At 44.6% G+C, this 21733-nt stretch overlaps 1 protein-coding gene across 1 annotated transcript in view; it reads right to left on the reverse strand.

Moving 5' to 3' along the window:
• Window positions 1-21733, reverse strand: part of CDH13 (cadherin 13) — a 530998-nt gene that overhangs the window by 39005 nt on the left and 470260 nt on the right. The window contains exon 11 of the mRNA XM_040409712.1: window positions 5500-5642. Within this exon, the coding sequence (XP_040265646.1) occupies window positions 5500-5642 (143 nt within the window). The remainder of the gene's footprint in view (window positions 1-5499; window positions 5643-21733) is intronic.

The following is a 21733-nucleotide window of genomic DNA, read 5'->3' on the forward strand; positions in this document are numbered from 1 at the left end:
CAAGCTACAGCTGCTTCGTGTTTCCATGTTACCTTGACAATAACCACTAAGCTGTGTGCCCACCAGAGAACTGTACCACTAAGCTATATTTCTTACACAGAACAGTAACCACTAAGCAATGTTCATGCAAAAGACCTAGAACCACCAAGTTGTGTACCCGAAAAGACCTATAACCACCAAGTTGTGCACCCGTCAGAGAAAAGCACCAAGGGATAGTCCTCTTCGAGGACTGTAACCACTAACCCATATGCCTGCCAGATGAATGTAACCATTAAGCGTTGTGCCCACCAGAGAACTGTAATCACTAAGGAGTATTCCAGGCTACTCTAACCATAAAGCTCTGTACCCTTCTGTGAGTATAGCTGATAAGCGAAATGCCAGTGTTTCTAACCTTTAAGTAGATCTCAATGACTTTGAAATGGGCCAAGACAACTGGGTCAATTAATCTCCAAAATGCCAAGTCCTGTGGGGTTTTCACAGTATATTATAGAATAATTGTTATCTACCAAGAATGGTAAGAAGGACAACTGGTGAACCAAAAACAGGGTCTTAGGCAAAGAAGGATCACTAATATGCATGGGGAGTGAAAGCTAGCCCGACTGGTCTGATTCTACAGAAGAACTTCTGTAGAGAAAATTGCTTAAAAAAATGAAGGTTAGCTATGATAGAAAGGTGTCAGGGCACACAGGACATCACAGCTTGGTGTGTATGGGGCTCTGTAGCCACATATTGGTCACAGTGCCTAGGCTGACCCTTGACCATCACTGAAGGCACCTACCATAGGCACATGAGCATCAGAACTGTGGTATTAGAAGAAGGTGGCATGGTCTAATCACGTTTAGGTTGTGTGAGTGGTTGGGTGTGCAATCTTCACTCAACTGGGAAGAGGTTTGACCAGGATGCACTAAGAGAAAAGGCAAACCTACGGAGGTAGTGTTCTATTGGGATACCTTGAGTTATTACATTTATGTGGATGTGACACGTCCCACCTACCTAAACACTGTACAGACAAATAGCCCCCTTAATGGCAGTGGTGCCTTTTAATAGCAGTGGCCTCTTTCATCAGGATGATACCCCAACTACACTGTAAAAATCGTTCAGGAATGGTCTGAGGAACATGACAAAGAGTTTAAGGTGATGATTTGACCTCCAATGTCCCCAAGTCTCAATCCCATGACTGAAATATGGAGGCCGCACCAAGCAACTTACAGGATCTGCTGCTAACAACTTGGTGCCAGATCCCATAGGAAACCTCCAGAGCTCTTATAGAGTCTATGTGTCAACAGGACAGAGCTATTTTGGTGCCACACACTGTTATGGTTGATTGAGGTGCGTACAGTATGTAAGTATAAGGATCTCAGCAATGGACACACGTTACATAAAATAGCGATCTGCATTGCAAAGGGTGAAATCTGTGGCAGAAATCGATGTGCACCGGGAGCCTTGTAACAGATTTTGCATTCAGCTCAGGAGCTTCAGGTTACTCTTCTGGGCTGATAACAGAGAACAATAGATTGCATCTAACGGAACAGAAAATAGAGATAAAATAGACTTCAACAGCACTCTTTCTTTGAAAGCATGAGATTATATGATGCATTCGACCATCTGTAACCCTGGGCCTCCATCTTTTCATGTAGCAGCTGTGGACAGGCTCTCCACTGTGCAGATGCAGGAGGATTGAAGTTCAAAACCTTTCATTATAAAATTTGAAGCTAGAGTTTTTCATGCACAAGTGGCACTTCAGGAAAGGTCATCTATGAAACCTGTGCACAACCCGGCAATGTATAGGGTATACACGGTCTTATTAAGTACTTCATTGTGCAGCCTACAATTTAACCATTCTGCTTCTGGAGGGTGTGCTGCAAGGTTACAACTAGACTGAGCGGGTTGTCTCAGCATGGTACCCCATGTCCATATGCCCTATTAGGATGGCGCCCATTCTTGGGTTCCCATGCACTTTGTACATGGATGGACCTACATTTGAACAGCACCATGTAATGCTACATGAGTGCCTAGATGTGGCTTCCCTTCATGAGGACAGTTGATCATGAGGTGAGAGAAGCCAGATCCATTTCAAAAGGGGCTCTCTACAGGCCCAGCAGGAATGGGAGCGCCGGGAACAAAAGCAACGGCATGAAAACGACAGGACATTTTAAAGACTCTCTGCTAAACTGTAAAAAAAAATCGTGAATCATCACTTTAAGGGAGTTGTCCTACCTCCCTGGCGGACTTGTGGGGGGAACCATACTTACTTGTTCCCTGCTGCTCCTCCGGGTCATTGTGCTTCAGTCCCCACTTCTCAGCTTCTGAAATGGATGGGGCCATGTCTGCCTATGACTAGCCACAGCAGTAATGTGCTCCCCAAGCGTCATGTCACTCGGTCACATTTCATTTGTGGGACATATGACTAACTGGTTGCAGCAGGACATGTGACCCCGGTGCAGACTGATGAGGGGTGAAAGAGCCAGAACTGAGCAGCGGGGCCAATGAAAACCAATTGAAGATGTTGGCTTAACACAACTAGTTTAGTTAACGCATCTAGTTAAGCATGTGTATTAACTATATTACATCTGTACCAAAGTTTGAATTATGTATAATGCTTGTACAATCATAATCGTGAAGGGACTGTTATGTCTGGGCTTCCCTAAAGTCTCTTTCAGCCATTTTATTCCCTGTTTCAGCAGCACAACTAGATGCATTTCTCTCACAAGCAGTGGATGTCTCCCTTTTCTTGAATATGCCAGTACTGTACGTAGTGACCTGACTTCCCTTACATCCCACCATGTTTGTCTTCTTCTAGGGGGCTCAGAAACCTGACAAGGAGGATATCTCACACTTACAGACACACGAGGCTCCTGTGATGTTCAGAAGCTACAGTAGGTGAACCCGATTTTGTGTCAATCTCGCTGTATTTCTTGGCGAGATTGAGCACATACGAGCCCCATCGCGGGAGCCAGCGCCGAGCTGGCTTGCCGCGATGGAGAGCAAGCGCGTCATAGAAGCGACGGGAGATCCGACTTGGATTCCCGCCAATTCTACACGTGTGCGGCGTTTGTTATGAATCCTGAGGGGGAAGTCCCCGCCGGATTTTAAATAAAAATCCGGCCTGGGTCCCGCCCTCAGGAGCATACCGGGCCCTTAGGTCTGTTATGGGTTGTAAGGAGAGCCCCCCCTACGCCGAAAAAAACGGCGTAGGGGGTCCCCCTACAATCCATACCAGACCCGTATCCAAAGCACGCTACCCGGCCAGCCAGGAAGGGAGTGGGGACGAGCGAGCGCCCCCCCCCCCCCCTCCTGAGCCGTACCAGGCTGCATGCCCTCAACATGGGGGGTTGGGTGCTCTGGGGCAGGGGGCGCACTGCGGCCCCCCCACCTCAGAGCACCCTGTCCCCATGTTGATGAGGACAGGGCCCCTTCCCGACAACCCTGGCCGTTGGTTGTCGGGGTATGCGGGCGGGAGGCTTAACGGAATCTGGGAGCCCCCTTTAATAAGGGGGCCCCCAGATACCGGCCCCCCACCCTAAGTGAATGAGTATGGGGTACATCGTACCCCTACCCATTCACCTGCAAGAAAAGTGGTAAAAACACAAATAAACCACACAGTGTATTAAAATATTTTATTTTTCTGCTCCGGAGGCCGCCCCCTGTCTTCTTTATTAGCTCTTTTACCAGGGGGGGGCTCTTCTTCTTCCGATATCCCGACGGGTCTTCTCCGCTATCCGGGGGGGTCTTCTCAACTCTCCGGGGTTCTCCTTCTGTCTTCTCCTTCTGTCTTGTTGTCTCCTTCTGTCTTCTGTCTCCGGGGGGGGCTCTTCTTCTTCCGATATCCCGACGGGTCTTCTCCGCTATCCGGGGGGGTCTTCTCAACTCTCCGGGGTTCTCCTTCTGTCTTCTCCTTCTGTCTTGTTGTCTCCTTCTGTCTTCTGTCTCCGGGGGGGGGCTCTTCTTCTTCCGATATCCCGACGGGTCTTCTCCGCTATCCGGGGGGGTCTTCTCAACTCTCCGGGGTTCTCCTTCTGTCTTCTCCTTCTGTCTTGTTGTCTCCTTCTGTCTTCTGTCTCCGGGGGGGGCTCTTCTTCTTCCGATATCCCGACGGGTCTTCTCCGCTATCCGGGGGGGTCTTCTCAACTCTCCGGGGTTCTCCTTCTGTCTTCTCCTTCTGTCTTCTCCTTCTGTCTTGTTGTCTCGGCGCACCCCGATTCTTCGTCTTCTCTTCTTGTTTTCGCCTCTCTCTGTTGTTGACTCGGCGCACCCCGGTTCTTCGTCTCGCGAGACTCGGCGCACCCCGATTCTTCGTCTCGCGAGACTCGGCGCACCCCGATTCTTCGTCTCGCGAGACGAAGAACCGGGGTGCGCCGAGTCAACAACAGAGAGAGGCGAAAACAAGAAGAGAAGACGAAGAATCGGGGTGCGCCGAGACAACAAGACAGAAGGAGAAGACAGAAGGAGAAGACAGAAGGAGAACCCCGGAGAGTTGAGAAGACCCCCCCGGATAGCGGAGAAGACCCGTCGGGATATCGGAAGAAGAAGAGCCCCCCCCTGGTAAAAGAGCTAATAAAGAAGACAGGGGGCGGCCTCCGGAGCAGAAAAATAAAATATTTTAATACACTGTGTGGTTTATTTGTGTTTTTACCACTTTTCTTGCAGGTGAATGGGTAGGGGTACGATGTACCCCATACTCATTCACTTAGGGTGGGGGGCCGGTATCTGGGGGCCCCCTTATTAAAGGGGGCTCCCAGATTCCGTTAAGCCTCCCGCCCGCATACCCCGACAACCAACGGCCAGGGTTGTCGGGAAGGGGCCCTGTCCTCATCAACATGGGGACAGGGTGCTCTGAGGTGGGGGGGCCGCAGTGCGCCCCCTGCCCCAGAGCACCCAACCCCCCATGTTGAGGGCATGCAGCCTGGTACGGCTCAGGAGGGGGGGGGGGGCGCTCGCTCGTCCCCACTCCCTTCCTGGCTGGCCGGGTAGCGTGCTTTGGATACGGGTCTGGTATGGATTGTAGGGGGACCCCCTACGCCGTTTTTTTCGGCGTAGGGGGGGCTCTCCTTACAACCCATAACAGACCTAAGGGCCCGGTATGCTCCTGAGGGCGGGACCCAGGCCGGATTTTATTTAAAATCCGGCGGGGACTTCCCCCTCAGGATTCATAACAAACGCCGCACACGTGTAGAATTGGCGGGAATCCAAGTCGGATCTCCCGTCGCTTCTATGACGCGCTTGCTGGGATGTGCTGTCGCTATCCCAGTGAGTGCGAGATCTCGGCACCACGTCGCCGAGTATCAGCGCGACGCTGTCGTGCTGAAAACACAATCTCACAAACACCTACTGTATATAGAAACAGTTCTTCCGTCAGGCTCAGGATGTCAGCTAGCTCTGAAATGCCCCCATTTCCTGTGAGACGGTTTCAAAGTTGCCAGGGGACAGATTTTGCCTTAAAAATGTCAATTCCCCTTAGCACACTGCCATAGAGAAGCACACAGGATGCTCAGTACTCACCGTTGTCTATTGCTAAGATCAGGGAGGTGTAAGTGCTGTTGTGAACAAATGAGGATTCCCGATCGAGTGGGGCCGTTGTGTTGACTGTTCCATTCACTGGGTTAATGGAGAGCCAGCCTGCATCATCCTTTAGCATGGAGAACCTGCAATAACACAACAGACACATTTATACATCTCTACTGATGCAAGACATTATCTCTAAGTAGCAATCATTTTGTAAATTTCTTCTCTATAGAGTTGGAATGAAACAAAACAGAAGATGGGACCAGGGTACCCATCTTACCTGGGAGGGATATACTACAACGGACATTTTGCAGGCCAGTTCAGGGGCCAAGTCTAATCTATTATTTAGGCTGGAATCACACCTGCAGTTTTTGGTGCAGCTTTTGACCCAAAACTAGAAGTACAGTAGCTCCAGTAGGATTAAGAAGTAGAAGACATTCTTTTATATTTCCGAAACCACTTCTAGCTTTAGCTCCAAAAGCTGTTGCAACATGGTCTGAATAATTCCACCTTAGAAAGGGCTCCCCGAGCCTCCAAATATTTAGGTAAAAGCATGAAATGAAGCCTTAGTTGCAGGTCCAATATCTGCACAGCTCCTATGCTCCTCACCTGGCTTTGATTCCGGCAATGGGGATGCAACTGGTGGTGAGGCCGTCACTGCAGTCAATTATTGGCCTCAGAAGTCCCGTGGGATAGTCTGGGACATTATTGCAACAGAGAGACCTCATGTACCTGACTACCCCACCAGAACCATTGAGGCTACATAAAGTGGTCACTGCAATGCACAGAAGCAGATGCACCAGAATGGTAGAGGATTGGACAGGTAAGTAAGACTTCTTCTTTGGCTATTTTATAATTATCCCTGTCTGTATCTAAATTAACCTTCTGACTACCTTCTGTCCTTATAAGATCCACCATATAATCATGTTCCTTGATTACAAAATCTGTGCACCACTGCATGCGAAAAGAGCAAAGAAGATGATCTTTATCCTTGAAAAGCCCACCAAATAGACACAATCGGTTCCAAGATGGAGGATAAAGGATGTGGGAAGCAGCAGTGGTTAATTCATGCCTGCTTGGCTCCACTTATAGCTCTCTCCTCATCTCACTTTTCCACATGGCACTGAGCTCCCACATGTGGGTAGTAAAAGGGAAATGCATTCCTGAAAACGCACTTGCTTCCATAAAACCAGACGGGATTATTAGGTAGTAAAAACAAGACACTAGAGGTAATGATTATAATATAAAACCACAAGCCATTCATCACGGGGCCGCACAATGTAACATAGCAACCTTATAACTGCTTATATTATATGCGACGTTGGCAATCAGACTCCATAAATCCTCATGCACTGGGCAAACCACAATTACCTAGAGCAAGAAAAGGTTAAATAACTTTCATAAGGCACTTTTAAAAGAGTTAACTGTTAATTGTTCAATTGTCAGTGATGAAGGTCGAAATGGTCTACATGTATCTACCAAAGATGAGCGAATGTCTTAAAATTCGATTTGGGGCTGGATCAGTTATCTCATTTCATTCAGGTCTGACTAAATACTACCCGACTTTCAAGGTCTCTGATTGTCAGGACATCTTGCTCACTATTCTCCTGAAGCAAAATTCAAAATGTTAAATTCTGTCGAACCCAAATGTCGTGAAAAAAATTGTCAAATTTTAGAATTGATTTGCTCATCCCTAGTATCTATGTATCCAGCCAACCAAAAAATGTATCTAGTTAGATATCTTAAATCACCACAATGACCACAGATGAATCCAACAACTTGACTAATGTTTGGGGAAATGTGACCAAATTAGAGGAACATCTGACGTTGCAAAATGAGTTGACAAAGTGGTTATGGGTTGAAACAACACCTAAAACTCTACTTATCAGATGTTCATAGGAGCCGCCATATTCTTTTATAGTCAAAAAACGGTTAGCTACAGGACATGGCACCTGTAGGCAGAAGTGAGTCATGGAAACATAAAGGTCAAACCATAAAACAAAACCTTGAATGATGTACAGAACCACTCCTTGTTGCAAAGAACTAAGTCTCTTTATTGAACTAGCTAAGTGAGCATGCTTGACCATTTCCAGTAGTCCCATAGCAGTAAATGGAGAGCAAGCTAGCAAAGTCAGTGCTCAGCTATTTTCAGAACTCCCATAGCGGTGAATGGAGGGTGGCCACACATGCACAGCTGACTATAGAGGAGCCAGTATGAATAAGTTGCAGCATGGACCTATGTAGTGTTGCATTTTGCTTAGTTAGACCCGGTTCACACTGATCTCAGGGTTCTGTTCAATCAGGTCCTATTCTGTTCAATCAGATCCTATTATAGGTCAATGGAAATCCATTAGGCTCAACTGTAACATTGAACCCTCCCAACAGTCAAGGAATCCTAGTAGGTCTACAATCAGCACTAAAACAACTGAAAATAGTAATAAAGAATGTGAAGCCAGATGTCAATGATCGGCATGTAGAAGCTCCTCATAATGGGATGAAAGATATGGATAATCAGCTTTGCAAGCGGTATTGGACCGGTTTGTATAAGATCGGAACGCCGTCGACTAGGCTTCAGCCATAAGGTCGGAGAGAAAGCTCCAGACAGCCAGGCATGAGACCAAGAGAATCATGAATTTGCATTTTAGAGAAAAGAAGACTGCCAGCCACATCCTACTTGAAGCCATCCGACTTAGCCAATAGTTTAGAAAAAGGAGGGAGGACAAAAGACAGCAAAGTGAAACATATTGAAAATTTTCAATTCACCAGCGATGGGCCGCCAAATTAGTGTTAATTTAAAAGGCATTTGCCAAGTTAATTAGTCATTTTCTGCAGCATGTGGGAAGCGGATCCAGACAAATTCATTGTGAGTTTTTGTTTTTGCTTGTTTTTTTTTTCCCATTGAGAGAAGAAGAATCAGTTCCTGGTCACTCGAAGACGTAGACACAATAGATGAGCTACAATAAAAGTGTTGAAGAGTGGAAGTCGAATAGAGGTTCCGAATTTGCTTGAATATGGTATGATAAGCCCTTAACATGTTATCCCTGCCCACGCAAGTGTTAAGGAAATTATCCAGCTTTTCTGAAAGTGGATATAAAATTCATTAGATGTTTTTCACTTTTCTGTGTACGTGATATAATGTGGTGACATTTGAAAAAAACAAGCATATGACAAGAGTAAGCTAAAAACCTATATAAGTGAGCCGTGTGTGTTAAGATAAGATTTGTACGTGCTAAATCGCAAATATGCATCTCTTGCTAAAAAAAACAAAAACTTATTAGTTAACACATTTTTGGAAAAGTGAAACTTGTAAAATACTAACCAATCAAGAAGTATTATTTGTGTACCAATCAAAAGCCATTATTGAAATGTCTGTAAACCAATCATGTTTTACTCTGAGGGGTTACACCCTTTGAACTGTGTATAAATAAAGGGTCCAGGAGACTTTCATGTTGGGTTCCTGACATGTTTTGAACTACACTTAGACTTCTGTCATTTTCCTCCGTCGACGTCATTCACCTGAACACAAGGCAACGATCATCGCGTGGCTGACCCTTGGCCTCCCACAACACAAGGTGGCCTCATGAAAAGCATTCACACTATGAAGTCAACTTTTTGGTCAAGGTGAGGGGATAATGCACAAAAATGTCACACTTGCCATGACCACCAGGTGTAGGGGCATACTAAGAGAGAGAGGGCACTATAGCAAGGCATAACATGGAGATCATAGTACAGTGTTTTTCTACCCAGGACAGAGGGGTTAGGTGTTTGTGTTGCCCTCCATTCTTTTTTATGGAGTTTGGACCAATTCCTCCTCTTGCTTGCATCACTATAAACATATAACTAGCTAACTTGGGCCTCCTCTTTTCCCCAATGTGCTTTAGAAGTCCTATAGTCTGCCTCTATTGTATGGATATCAGGGAGGAAAACACTTGGGATGGATGCAAAGCAATTGGATGTAATCTTGATACCAGTGATGTCATCACTAACATATTGACATTTGGTTGCCAGGGATGTGATCAGTGATAGATTAGCATCTTGTTCTCAGTGTGATGTCATCAGTGACAGATTGGTATTAGGTTAACAGAGAGGTCATCAGCGACACATTGGCAACTTCTTATCAGTGATGTCATCAGGCATCTTGTTACCAGTGATGTCATCACTAATATATTGACATTTGGTTGCCAGGGATGTGATCAGTGATAGATTAGCATCTTGTTCTCAGTGTGATGTCATCAGTGACAGATTGGTATTGGGTTAACAGAGAGGTCATCAGAGACACATTGGCAACTTCTTGTCAGTGATGTCATCAGACATCTTGTTACCAGTGATGTCATTATTGATATACTGGCATCTTGTACCAGTGATATCATCAGTGACATGTTTGCAGCTTGTTACTAATGATGCCTTTAAAGACGTGTTAGCATCTTTTGCCCAGTGATGTCATCAATAACAGACCGGCATTTATTTACAGTGATGTCATCAGCATCGTGTCACTAACCTCTCATTACTCACTGATGCATTGGCTTGTCACTTGTTGACAGTGATGTTATAATTAGCATCTTTTTTATCAGTTATGTCATCAGTGATCAATTAACATCTTGTTACCAGTGATGTCATCAGTAACACCTTGGCAACCTGTTACCAGCAATGTCATGAAAGATGCGTTAACATCTTATTACTGTAATGATATCATCAATAACACAATGGTATCTTGTTACAAGCGATGTCATCAATACCACGTTGGAACCTTAGTACCAGTGATGTCATTAGTAAACTCCCGTCTAATAAATGGCAAATATCCCTCAAAATGGCTGTCACGCCGCTAAGTGGCACGTCTCCTCAACATCTTATGCACGCGGTATTATGATCTGTTTTCCTTCTCTTTTGGCAGACGACATTTGACTGCCGATTCTTAGAATGACAATAATTATTCTTCTTTTTTTTTGCTGTGATTTAAACACTGAGAATTATCATTCACTTTGTAGCAGATTTATCTTCAAAGAATCCTAAAACAATGCTCAATTATTCACTAAGATCCCATCCTTGAAAGAAAAAACAGGCGACTAATGAAATCATAACAATGGTAAACATCCCCCTGTCATGCTCCTCCGCCATCACCGAGCAACGCAAAAACCGCAGTCGCATTTGCCAAAATCCCATTCGTTACGATGTCATTGTTTGTCAGGGCTACACGGTTTATTCCACAACAACATAATATCCATTTACTGTTTTACAATTCAATGCAGTCTCTCATTTATATCAATCCTGTATTAGTACAGTGCACTGTGGATAATAGGTAGCGCGTCTCCGGTAATTTTACTGGAGCATAAAAAAGTAACTGGGAAATGATAAAGTCTGTTCTTTGGTTTGTTCTTTATAAAAAAAAACATTAAAGGAGACACCTCAGATTTTTTTTTTTATTATTGCAAAACTAAGTATTTCAATTTCTTTATTAAAGGGTAACTGTCATATTTTTTTTATTTGCCAGTTTATTACAGCTCGGCATGTATACCTGAGTTAGTCTGTCATTGATTGTCAAAAGATCGGCAATTACCTTATAATAACAGCTTTCATTAATGTCTTCTGTCCCTTTCCACTGCTTCCTTTAAAAGACCTTTGCTAGGGCTTGTCTGTCTCCCAACTTAATGTAAACAGAAGACAGAGGGGCGGTCCTTCACACTGCATGCCTGCATTATGCTTCAGAGTGAGGAGGCGTGTCTCTCAGTAATCCAATCTGATTGGCTGGCAGAGAGCTGCTGGCTGCAGCAAGTGTGTATGGGAAGTGAGGGAAAGCAGTTTTGGCCTCAGAGAACTGGCAGAGGAGCCATCTTTAGAAGGTCCTCATATTGTAAATGTTTAAACAGCCGTAACTAAGGGGAAAACTCAAGGAAAACAGTGGTATGTGAAGAAACTAAAGATTGCTTTATGCATAATGCTGCTGCAGCAGTAACATATGCCAAAATTGATTTTTTGATGAAAACATGACAGTTACCCTTTAAATTATTTTCAATCTCTTTATTAAAAATTCTTAATATTTCTTCTACAGTTTTCAGTTTCAGTGCGTCCAAAAAAGGAGCTGCTCTTATGGCTCGATCTGTAGCCCTTATCTCTAGTTCCCTGACAGTTCATAAACTAATTTGACTCATATTTGTATCAGTTTGATCATAATTTAGCTTAAAGGGGCTGTCCACCTTCGGGAGCCTTTCAGCCAGACTCCCCCTCCATACATAAACATACACGTCGCTGGACCTGCAGAGAGAGGCATGCTTACCTGCCTCCTGCCACAAGGCTCCTTCTTACCCCCACTAAAGCACTGTGGTCCTGCCGGTTAACATCCAGTTTGACGATGGTCTCGTGTACTGCTGCAATCCATGACCTATTAATGTGATGGACAGTCAATGGCTGCAGCAGCGCATGTAACCAGATGTTGAAATCTAACTAGGGATGAGCAAACCTGAACTACAAAGTTTGGGTTCATACTGAACTTTGTAAGTTCGGGTACCCGGACCCGAACTCAGACTTTTTCACTGAAGCCCGGGTTCAGGTTCGGTGTTCAGGTGATTTTATTATTTTCCGTTATAACCTGGCTATAGCAGAAAATAATAGCATTCTTAAGACAGAATGCAAAAGAATATGGCCATTTTGGGGTAAAAAAAAAACCAACAAACAAAAACTCACCTCATCCACTTGATTGCGCTGCCGCAGAGTCTTCAATGTTCTTTCAGCAGGACCTGCCAAAAGACCCGCGATGACTTCAATGCAGTTCGGGCTCAAGTTCAGGTCCCGAACCCAAACTTTGACCTGAAACAGGGGCTTGCTAGGTTAAAACATTTGGGGCCTGGGCCCCTGATGTTTTCTCCCAGGCCCCGAATGTATTGCCTGCCAGCTAGATACAACTGTATTGCCATCCGCAGGACGGCAATACAATTTAATCTAATGCCCTGCAAGAGCTGAAGGACCTGTGATGACATCACAGGTCATGTGATCAGTGCTAAATGCAGTATCTTAAAAGGACCTGCGATGATGTCACCGTCATGAGACCAGTGAAGGAGAGGAAGGCTCAGCAGTGAAGAGAAGTCCTGGGAAGATGCTGTGGTGAGGTCTGCTACATGAGGAGAGGTAAGTGAAGGGGTAGATTACTCAGTGTGAGAGGCAGAGCAATGTTGGGAGTTGTAGTTATTTAACTGGGACTGTATGTTAAGGCTGAAGGGAGGCAAGTTATTTACATGGGACAGTGGGGTGGAATGATGTTATTTCCATGGGACTGAAAGTTGAAGGCGGCTGTGGGATGGAGTGATATTATTTACATGGGACTGAATGTTGAGGGGTTATGTGATTTACATGGGACTGCATGTTGGAGGTGGCTGGGGAGGGGGTGATTTTATTTACATGGGACTGTATGTTGAAAGTGACTGGGGAGGAAGTAATGTTATTTACATGGGACTGAATATTGAGGGGGATGTTATTTACATGGGACTGTATTTTGAAGGCGGCTGGGGAGGCGGTTATGTTCTTTACATGAGACTGTATGTTGAAGGCGGCTGGGGAGGGGGGAATGTTATTTACGTGGGACTGTATATTGAGGGGGGCAGGAGAGATGGTGTGATGTTATTTATATGGGACTGTATTTTAGAGAAGCTGTAGATAGAAAGGGTTATTTACATGGGACTGTATATTGAGGGGGATGTTATTTACATGGGACTGTATTTTGAAGGCGGCTGGGGAGGCGGTTATGTTCTTTACATGAGACTGTATGTTGAAGGCGGCTGGGGAGGGGGGAATGTTATTTACGTGGGACTGTATATTGGAGGGAGCTGGAGAGATGGTGTGATGATATTTACATGGCACTCTATTGCGGAGAAGGGAAATAATGTTATTTATACGGGACTGTATGGAGGAGGGGCTAAGGAATTATAATTTTGGAGGACAGTAAACGGAGGAATATAACTACAGGGGGCACTGCAGGGGGCATTATAAATACTGGGAGGGCTTCAGGGCAAGCATTATAACAGTAGGGGCGATATAAATACTGGGGCACTTCAGTGTGAGCATTATAACAGTAGGGGGCATTATACATACTGGGGCCACTGTGGGGGCATTTTAAATCCAGGAGACATTAGGCGTTCTTATTACTACTGGGGGCTCTATAGGAGGGACTTATAGATCTGCATTATTTCTACTATGAGCACTATGGGGGCCTTATTACTACTGAGGGGTCAGTAGATAGCTTTATTACCACTGGGGGAACAATAGGGGGGCCTTATTTCTACAGGGGGCTCTGTAAGGGCATTATTAATATTGGAGGGCTCTTCAACTAATACGGGCACACCTGGGGAGCATTATCAAAGTTGGGGGCACTGTAGGGGGCAGTATTACTAATGAGAGCATTCTAGAAGGGAATTACTATTGGTGAGATTATGAGGAGCACTATTACTATGGGGGGGCACTCATTTTTCTTCAGGATAGTATTTTGGGGGTACAGAAAAATGAGGAAGCTAAGATGTCTGTGTGTCACACTCTGTAGAGACGAGGCACGGCTGAGAGAAGTTCCCGGATGGGATAGAGAAGATGATGACAGAAAAGATCTACATCATAGGAGACGTCACCTGGGAGGAACTTGATGTGAGAGGTACGTGCTGCTGTATAGCTGTATAGCTATAGCGGGCTTAGGGGTTGGTTGGTCGACATAGAGAATTGGGCCATATGCATTGGGGCTTGGGCCCCGGATCTTTTGAGACCCTAGCAACGCCCCTGACCTGAAGTTCGGGTTCTACGGGTTCACTCATCCCTAAATTCAACCTATCTGATCCTTGTCTCCCCCAATATCATCAATCTAGGGAAGGTAGGAGGTACCCAAATTGTCAACCAGTCCCACTGTAAATGGCTGGTTAGGCTGAAGTAATGTAATATTAATGGGGGCTTCCAGAGCAGCCCACCATTTCCAACAAGCTAAGTAGGAAGACATCTAAGATGGGTACCAAGTCCTATGCAGTGCTGGGGCTGATGTTCCTTGGGCTTAGCAGAGAAGATGATTCTGTTGGTCCACCACATATATAAAACATGTCCATGTTCTCTATTAATCACATTGTAATCTTTGCTTTTATCATTGCATGTCTAAATCTGTAACAAACAGATTTTAGTGGTAAGTAAGTGGCTCCAAAGTCACCACCCAAATGGGCTGTTGTCTGTTTGACCTTTATTATTGTGCCAGAGTCTCTGGCGTGCCAGTCTGACTCTAGTCCTAAAACAATCTGATGTTAAAGCACTAATTTGAACATGATTAGTAGATTAGGTATGGGCAAGCAGTATTTGGTAAAATCGGTAAACATTGCTAATGCACCTTTGCATCTGCAGCACCTCTCCCCCACCAGGTTGGAACTTTTTGGCGGATAGAGAAGGCAGAGCAAAATACAGCTGGAAGGTCCATCAGGGTCCTCACAGAATAGAAGTACTCATTATTAAAATATCCTATATCTTTGCTGCCCATGCGCCAGGAATTAATATAAAAAGTTACATTCTTTTTGTTTTACTGATAGCACAAGAAAGGTATTCTCATTTCCTGCGCAGATCTATACACAATGCTTGCAGATAACATATACGACGGACTTGGTTGATTAAAGGCATTTGTTCCTGTGCCGATCCAAGCAAAAACAGACAAAGGAAAAGGTATAAAACACAACGTTCGCCCATTTTAACGTAATGCAACTCAAAAGATTGAGTGTTTTCTTAGTAAATAAAGTAGAAATGTGTCGGCTCGGGACTGGAGACAATTCACGATAAAATAACTGGTTCTTCTTATCGGCAAAGTCCAAAGACAGATCATTGCTGATAGCTGCTATTATTTGCAGCCTGGCTGAAATGAAAGTGCTCGCTTGGAAATTATTTCCAATTGTAAAAAGAAAAGACACCATTGTTTTGGAATTTATAGTCTATGGTGTGCTTTACTATGTGGTAAACCATGGATTTCGATTTAAGTGACCCAAATTTTACCCAGTTGGCCACTTCCAAAGTTATATTTACCTGCATCCCCTCTCCCCCAGAAATCCATAAAAACATGGCTGCAGGTTCTGGTCCTGGGCAGCACTGGACATGATCCTCTCTGTGAATAGGTAGTGTAGATGACATCCCTCTGGGCAAACATCTTCAGTTTCTGCCCGGAGGGTCACTTGAACCTATTTTCTTGCATCGCACATGATTCAAACCACATCATGGGCAATTGCAAGGAGTCATCCAAACATCACTTCCATAAGTAGTTGTTGAAGACCTCATTCCAAGACAATAGAGCTTTAATATGGAGTTGGTCACCTCATACAGTATGTTGTAGTCTCCACTTTTTTGGGGTGAAGGCTTGCTACTATACTACAGGTCAGACTGATATTTGGCGTGCCCTACGGTCAATGGTTTAATTCATTCAAAGAGTGTTTAATAGCATTGAGGTTCAACTTCAGGATCTAAGCTTTGATGGAGATGTGGTCAAGAATTTGAGCAGGTCAATCAAGATCCTCTCCACAAAACTTGACCACTTTTATATGGAAGTCACTTGAGCGTGAGAGCACGCTCATGATGAAACCAGAATGAGTCATCCCCATTGATAGCTACCACTTCCCCTTAAGGGTAGGGTCACAGTAATTAAATGAACATTTACATACAGGTGTGTCCACACTTAACTTCCCTCCAATTTCTCTCAATGCAAATTCAATTCAATATCAGGACCATCATAGCAATAGAAAAACTATCGACGGGACGCACTTCACATTACAATCACTGGGTGGTCACGTGTAGACACATATCGCAAAATCATGTTTTATTTTTTCAAAGGTCATCTTGCGATATGTTGAGTCAAGAGGAAAGGTAAGGAAGGACACAAGGACCTTTTCAGATAAAATGACAAGAGGTCCTGGTCCACAAAGGTCTTCACTACTTTTGACCAGGACCCAGTGTGGCAAGCAGCATTGTTTATGTAGAAGGGGTTGTGACTTTTTGAAGGAACCCATCAACCTTTTTGTACATCCATACTGTTCTATCAATCATATATTTTATATCTTACTTTCCCTGAAGCAGGAAACTCAGATTTTGCAGATCACCGAGGGAGAGGATTTTTCAACAGGATGGAAATAAATAGGAACTAGAAAACGCGAATTACATTTGCCAGTTGGATCGATAGAAATTCAGAATGATAGCGGGTTGCACATCCAAAAATCTGGATGAAAGCAGCAGGGAAAGCACTTACTAAAGCAGCTGCAAGTAGACACATTCAGCTGTTGTATCTTTTGCTCTTTATAGCCCAGGAAAATGCTCCTAGCCATAATTCCCTGAGCAGGGCGACCATTAAAGAGAATTGGAAGGACAGAAGAGGGCTAGCTAAGAAAGGAGCCCAGGAAATGAAGACTTAGATGTACAGACCTTCAATAATCATGTCCAGAGATGAATAGTGTGAGGACACGATGTACAAGGGGCAGTGCTGGAATAAATTAGGTGAGCAGTCTACAGTAATAGCATGGTTTCTCTACTTCTTTTTTAACATCATAATGGATTTATGTGTGGAATTGGATTCACTTCTTAGAGGGCTTGGAGGTCAGTTTTTGCTCATACAGAGTTCCAAATGCCCTGCATGCACATAAGGATACAATTCTGGCTACCTGCAGCCACCACCAGAGGGAGCTTAGGAGTTAACTCCATTAAACTCAATGATAAGAGCATTCAGCAGGCTTTCTATAGACCAGGGATGCCCAACCTGGAGTCCTCCAGCTGTTGTAAAACTACAACGTCCACCATGCCCTGGTGTAGGCTGTCCGGCCATGCTGGGAATTGTAATTTTGCAACAATAGACCATACAATTGACATATAACTATAATTATCAATATTATTTCTTATAATAAAGTCCTTTTTACTCAAGTGTGACAATATAGTAGGAGGAGGCTGGTGAGCATGTGCTGCAGATGACAATGAGAGCATCAAGAGGCCTTGGTAGTTAGATAAGGACTAAGTTTGAATTGGCCAAGTGTGTCCTCAATGGGGAGAGGCAAGGAAGCAGACTCCTGTGTCCCCATCCAGACTACTTATCTCCCAAGAACAAAAGGATCAGACAGTTGAAATCCAACAATCTGACCCTTCTGTTCCCAACATCGCCCTTTTAGGTATAGTCGAGAAGCTCCAATACATGCATGGGGTCATGCTAAGATCATCTGACATTTGTAAAGCCTTGCTAGTTAAAGGGGTTCTCCAGCCTTGGACGCCTGTGACTGCTGATACCTGTGATTGACAACAGCAGTCACCGGACCAAGCCGATTCCTGGACCGGGAATGGAGTAGAGGCAGGACCATAAACAGGTGAGTGGGTTTTTTAGGTTCAGAGGCACAGGTTAGGAACCTGTCTTGGTGCTGACAACACCTTCAAGTCTAGCTACTAGGTGCTGAGCACTTTACAATAAGCTGATCAGAGACTGTCCCCAGCGATCAGCTGTAATCTGTGGAGAACCTGGAAGTAAATATTCAATTTCCCAGCAGCACCACCACAGGAGAAATGAAGAATTACACAGTGTCCATTCCAATCTATGGATTGTCCATGTTATGCAGGACAGGTCCTACAGAGCTAGAGATGTTCTTTGTAGCTGTTCTCCACCAAGACATTAGGATCCTGAACCGAGGACCCCCTGTATGAATGAGTATATGAAATGCGTTATCTAAATTAGGCAACCCCTTTAAGATGTGACCGGTGGTTGTTTTATTTTTCCTGCAGTGGATGAATAATCGTGGGCGACAATTAATTGCTATCTGCTGCTGAATATTATTATCTGAAGCACCAGGCAGCCATTACTGCTCTATATCAAGACTCCGCGCCTATCACTGGGTCATTTCCTCCACGGCCTGTTAAAGGAATATAAATGAAATTGAGTCGGCGCCAGCTATAGAATCTGGGAGGCTGGAGAATTCTTCCAAAAAAATGACTCGGCTGCTCAGTTAATGAAGTTTAAATCAGGTTATGGCCCTAAGGCAGGCGGCACGTGTAATCGGCAATGTCCCTATAAGAATGACACCTCTGTGAAAGGGTCGCTTTGCTCTAGAATTGACTAGGATATGCCTATTCACATGTGTGCAACATTACCAGAGATACAGAGATCCTCCGAACCCTCTAACAATTGATATCTTATGGGGCTCTCTGTTACGCCTGCACCATGGTCTAAAAAAGCTAAAAACCCAGTAATATGACCGTATAATAGCATCATGGCCCTGCCTAGTGCTGCTGCCTTTTCAAGATATTACTTACCAGTGCATATTACCAAGTAATTAATCAAATTTTGGTTGTCTGCTGCCACCACTAGGGGGAGCTTTGTAGTATTTGTATAAGAATATATCTAACTCAATTTTAGGTGTAGATCTTGTGGGATGATTGCCGTCATTTGGAGTAACAAGCTAGAAGCTCACCATATTGTGTCTTCTCCTTCCCTACATACATGTGTACAAATGAACTCACACCAGACAAACATTGTTTAGGGCATTAAAGGGCATCTGTCAGCAGTTTTGTCCCTATGACACTGGCTGACCTGTTACATGTGGGCTTGGCAGCTGAAGACATTGTGTTGGTCCCATGTTCCTATGTGCCCGGGTTGCTGAGATTGATGATGTTTTATTATATGTAAATGAGCCTCTAGGAACAACTTTGATTGACTCAATATTTTCACTGCCTGAGGACGAAGAGCGAGCTGAGCCTCTAGGTGTAATGGTAACGCCCCCGTTGCTCCTAGAGGCTCATTTACATATATTAAAACTTAATTCTTCTCAGCAATGTGGCCACATATGAACATAGGAACCAACACAGATGTCTTCAGCTGCCAGGGTATCCCATAGGGGGAAACTAACTTATCGGTGGGGGTCTGACTGCTGGGACACCCAACGATCAGAAGAACGGGGGTCCTGTTCCACATAAGCCTTGCTGCCCCATTCACTGTCTATGGGACTGGCGGAGATAGCAGACTACTGCTCTTGGTGGTTCAGTAGAGAATGAATGAAGCAGCAAGGGGCATCTGCAGCCTGTAGCTCCATCAGGATAGGGGAACAGGACCCACATTCTCAGAATCAGTGGGGGTAGCAATGTCAGACCCCTGCCCACCAATCAGTTATTTAGGAGATAAACTTGACACAAACTCTTCCATTTGTTTCCCCTGCTGCCACCACTAGAGAGCGCTCACTGCATCCAGATGTATACAGCTTCCATAGCTATATAAATCCTTATGCAGTGAGCGCCCCCTAGTGTTGACCTAGCTATTTAATTAGGATCACGACGTTTTTATCCATTCCATCTTGTTAGGATATGTCTTAATGCGTCGGGCCCGCGCATGCTCTACATTGCGTTGTGTCCCATCGGCATTTCCGCAATCTAAGTATCGCGGCTTTGCCGGGAATATCACGTCACTTTATGGGCGGTCATGTGACCGCCGCGTCATTGCGGAGATCGCGCGATGCTCTGCATTTCCCTGTTTCCCCTCATACTCCTTGATCATTCTATTTCAGCGCCATATGTCCAGATGCCACTTATTTCTTAATTATGGTGTGGGGCTCATGATGATGGGCTGGCAAATTGCATTTAATGTGTGCCCCTCGGAGATAACGCCACCCCCAGACGAAGGTCCGCAGAAACGCACGTCGATATATATACTATTATTTTGGATAGTTTTTTTACCCCATGGAGCATTGCCTGAAAAAATATATGTCCATACGACTCTGTGCGGACCCCTGTTCTTGTGATCACTCAGGGTCCCTGAGGGATCAAACACTCATACCCTGTGGAATAACCCCTTTCATGCTGGGCTACCTCCCAAAATGAGCCCCAGTGCAATTGCATACTCTACGGTATTTAAGCCATTGAGAATGACGGTAATATAATATTCCCGAATGAACATTATCCATGGGAAAGCATTTTATCCAGGAGCTCAGATACATTGTTCCCATCCTCGTCTACTGTTCACCTTCGTTCTGTTTCCATCTTGCAGCCACCAGGGTTTCTCTTTAAAGCCGCACTTTTGTCTTTCTTGACAACAACATCAAGAGAGCAGATTGTTAAAGTGATGCAGCAAATCTTTAGGTATCGCCCCCAGCAAGAGAGTTGACACAGTTCGCAGCTCGCACGCCCTCGATGCATGCCGAGAGCCTCCCAACACTCCAGCAGGAGGCCAAATTGCGTTGTTGCCAGTCGGCGTGAACGCGGCGAGCTCCGGAAACTTATGAGACAGGGTTATCCTGCACGTTGACGAGACGATCCCACATCCAGTAATACAAAGGACTCGTATGCGGAGGCGACACCCGTACACTCGAAAATTAGCATAGCATAAACCGTACAGGGAAATTCAGACGGATTTACCTGCAGCGTCTTCATTTTGATCACGAAAGTGGCTTCTTGTGAACATGACAGATGCAAATGCTGAATTCATTCGACCGTGACACACATTGCAGATTAGTATTTGGAGCATGGCGGAGACACTTATTTTCTGAATTACAATTTACATGTTGTTAAAATCAGTCCAAAAAAACTATAAATTAAAAATAAATGAAAGCGCGGAGGCTCCAGAGGTCAAAGTTTATTTACCTCATACTGGCTCTTTAAAGGCATCCATTTGGTGAGTTCATCAATGTTTAGGCCTTGAGTGTTAAAGCTTTAATCGGTGTATCATGAAAAGTTCAGCAAATTTCTAATAATACTTTGTGTGTATTTCAAGATCTCTGCTTACTGTCAGTCAATGGAGGCGTCCTTATTCACATCCAGAGACACAAAATCCTACAGAGATCTAATATTTCTCTCAAGTGTTGGTTTGCTACAATTGTATCCAGTCCAGGCTGATACCTGGTACCTACTCTGATACATTGTATCTAACTTGCAGGTCACCAGACATTTGTGTTGTTTGATGTGTTTAGTTTATGGATGAAAAGAGCCTAGACACATGCAATGGTAGCAAACTCTCAGCTCTGGTCTATAAAAGGGTTTTCAGTCTCTGGATGTAAACATAAATGCTGTCATTCACTGACAGCAAACAGTGATCATGAGACCAAAGAAGAACTAAAAGGGTATTCAGTTACAAGTTATCTCCTATACGCTGGATCGGTGAGGGTCCCATCGTTCAGATCAGAATGGCGGTCCCATGTCTTGGCTATTCCCATAAAGATGAAAGGAGTGGAGCCCCCTATTGGACCTAGTTAACACCACCATACTTCTGACCACCTGGGACTTGGTCCTTTTT

This window comes from Bufo bufo, chromosome 10 (genome assembly GCF_905171765.1).
Source record: "Bufo bufo chromosome 10, aBufBuf1.1, whole genome shotgun sequence".
NCBI lineage: Eukaryota > Metazoa > Chordata > Amphibia > Anura > Bufonidae > Bufo > Bufo bufo.